General features: G+C 44.8%; 1 protein-coding gene across 1 annotated transcript; it reads left to right on the top strand.

Moving 5' to 3' along the window:
• The first annotated feature begins 224 nt into the window (after window positions 1–224).
• Window positions 225–722, top strand: LOC119728047 (CBL-interacting serine/threonine-protein kinase 21-like). Its single transcript, XM_038200124.1, has one exon. The coding sequence runs from the start codon at window positions 225–227 to the stop codon at window positions 720–722; it is 498 nt and encodes a 165-aa protein (XP_038056052.1).
• The last annotated feature ends 640 nt before the right edge of the window (window positions 723–1362 follow it).

Raw genomic sequence — 1362 nt, 5'->3', positions numbered from 1 at the left:
AATAACGTGAGCAGAATCATAAACGAGACAGGGTATGTTTATTTTAACTCTTGAGCGATAAAAAAAAATGTGGCTGCGCGTCCCATGCAACTTTTAGTGAGGATTGTTGGAACTCGGTCCTAAGTCTAAGGTTCATAAAGAAAACAACGCCAAGACTAAAAAGACTGTGACAAACTCCGTAAAACTATTAACACGTTGCAGACTCGGAGATATATGAAACAGTCATGGCTGACAAACTGCAGTCTAGATTCACCGATGTCCACAGATTAGGCGACGGTTGCTTTGGTGAGGTGTACCGGGGACAGTACAGATCCTCACCCGGGAAAAACTGTGCTCTGAAGGTATTCCCTCGAAGTGAACAGATGGCCAGTGATGAGATAATAGCAATGTGTAGGCTACCAGATCATCGTAATATCATCCGCTACTATCACCACTTTGTGCTGAATCTTGATCAACTCTGCCTCGTCATGGAGTACTGCAGTGAGGGGAATCTGAATGACTTTCTGTTGGAACATCCCCCAATATTTAGTCAGGAGCTACGCTTCATGAAAGACATTGCCTTGGCTGTAGCCTACCTGCATGACCATGGCATCGTGCATCGTGACCTGAAACCAAGCAATATTTTGCTCGCTTCCGATGGAACATTGAAGGTTGGCGATTATGGCCTGGCCAAAATCGCCGCAACTTTTGAACGTCACGGTGGATGTCTGTATCACTACTAGAGATGTATCGTAAATCTTTTGTAGTTCCATACGTGATAAATCGCAACGGTAGATCCCCTCTTGGTCTTGGAAACGCTTTACATGATGGCTTTCTGAGAGAGTACCGCCTAAGTGTGGACCATCAAATACATCAGGATGTAATCCCCATGGTGGAAGACATGCTACATCTACAGCCGAGATTACGCCCCACTTCAAAAAGAGTAGACAGTATACTGCAGGGCATACACTGCCCGGACGAAGGACCAGAAATGCATGCCCAGGACGAAGAACAAGCAATGCATGCTCAGGAAGAACCAGAAATGGATGCCCAGGACGAAGAACCAGCAATGCATGCTCAGGAAGAACCAGCAATGCATCATGCCCAGGATGAAGAACCAGAAATGCACGCCCAGGATGAAGAACAATCCTCGGATGAGGAACGAAGAGCAAAACGCGTTCACACACCCACTAGACTTGTGTATTTATGTCGTGAAATTGTGGTCATAGAAAGGTATGAAGGAAGCAAGATCTGCATAATTCTGTAGGAAAGAGTCTTAATGTTACATTGATGTTGAGTGCAGTTTCTGATACTGAGGTGATATTATTCGATGCCATAACAAAGACTAAGTTGTGTGTAGTATTGGAGTTTTGTTTTTGCCAC

Source organism: Patiria miniata, unplaced genomic scaffold (assembly GCF_015706575.1).
Source record: "Patiria miniata isolate m_02_andy unplaced genomic scaffold, ASM1570657v1 HiC_scaffold_20, whole genome shotgun sequence".
NCBI classification, from domain to species: domain Eukaryota; kingdom Metazoa; phylum Echinodermata; class Asteroidea; order Valvatida; family Asterinidae; genus Patiria; species Patiria miniata.
The sequence above is the reverse complement of the archived record's forward strand: the minus strand, read 5'-3'. Positions and strand labels throughout refer to the sequence as shown.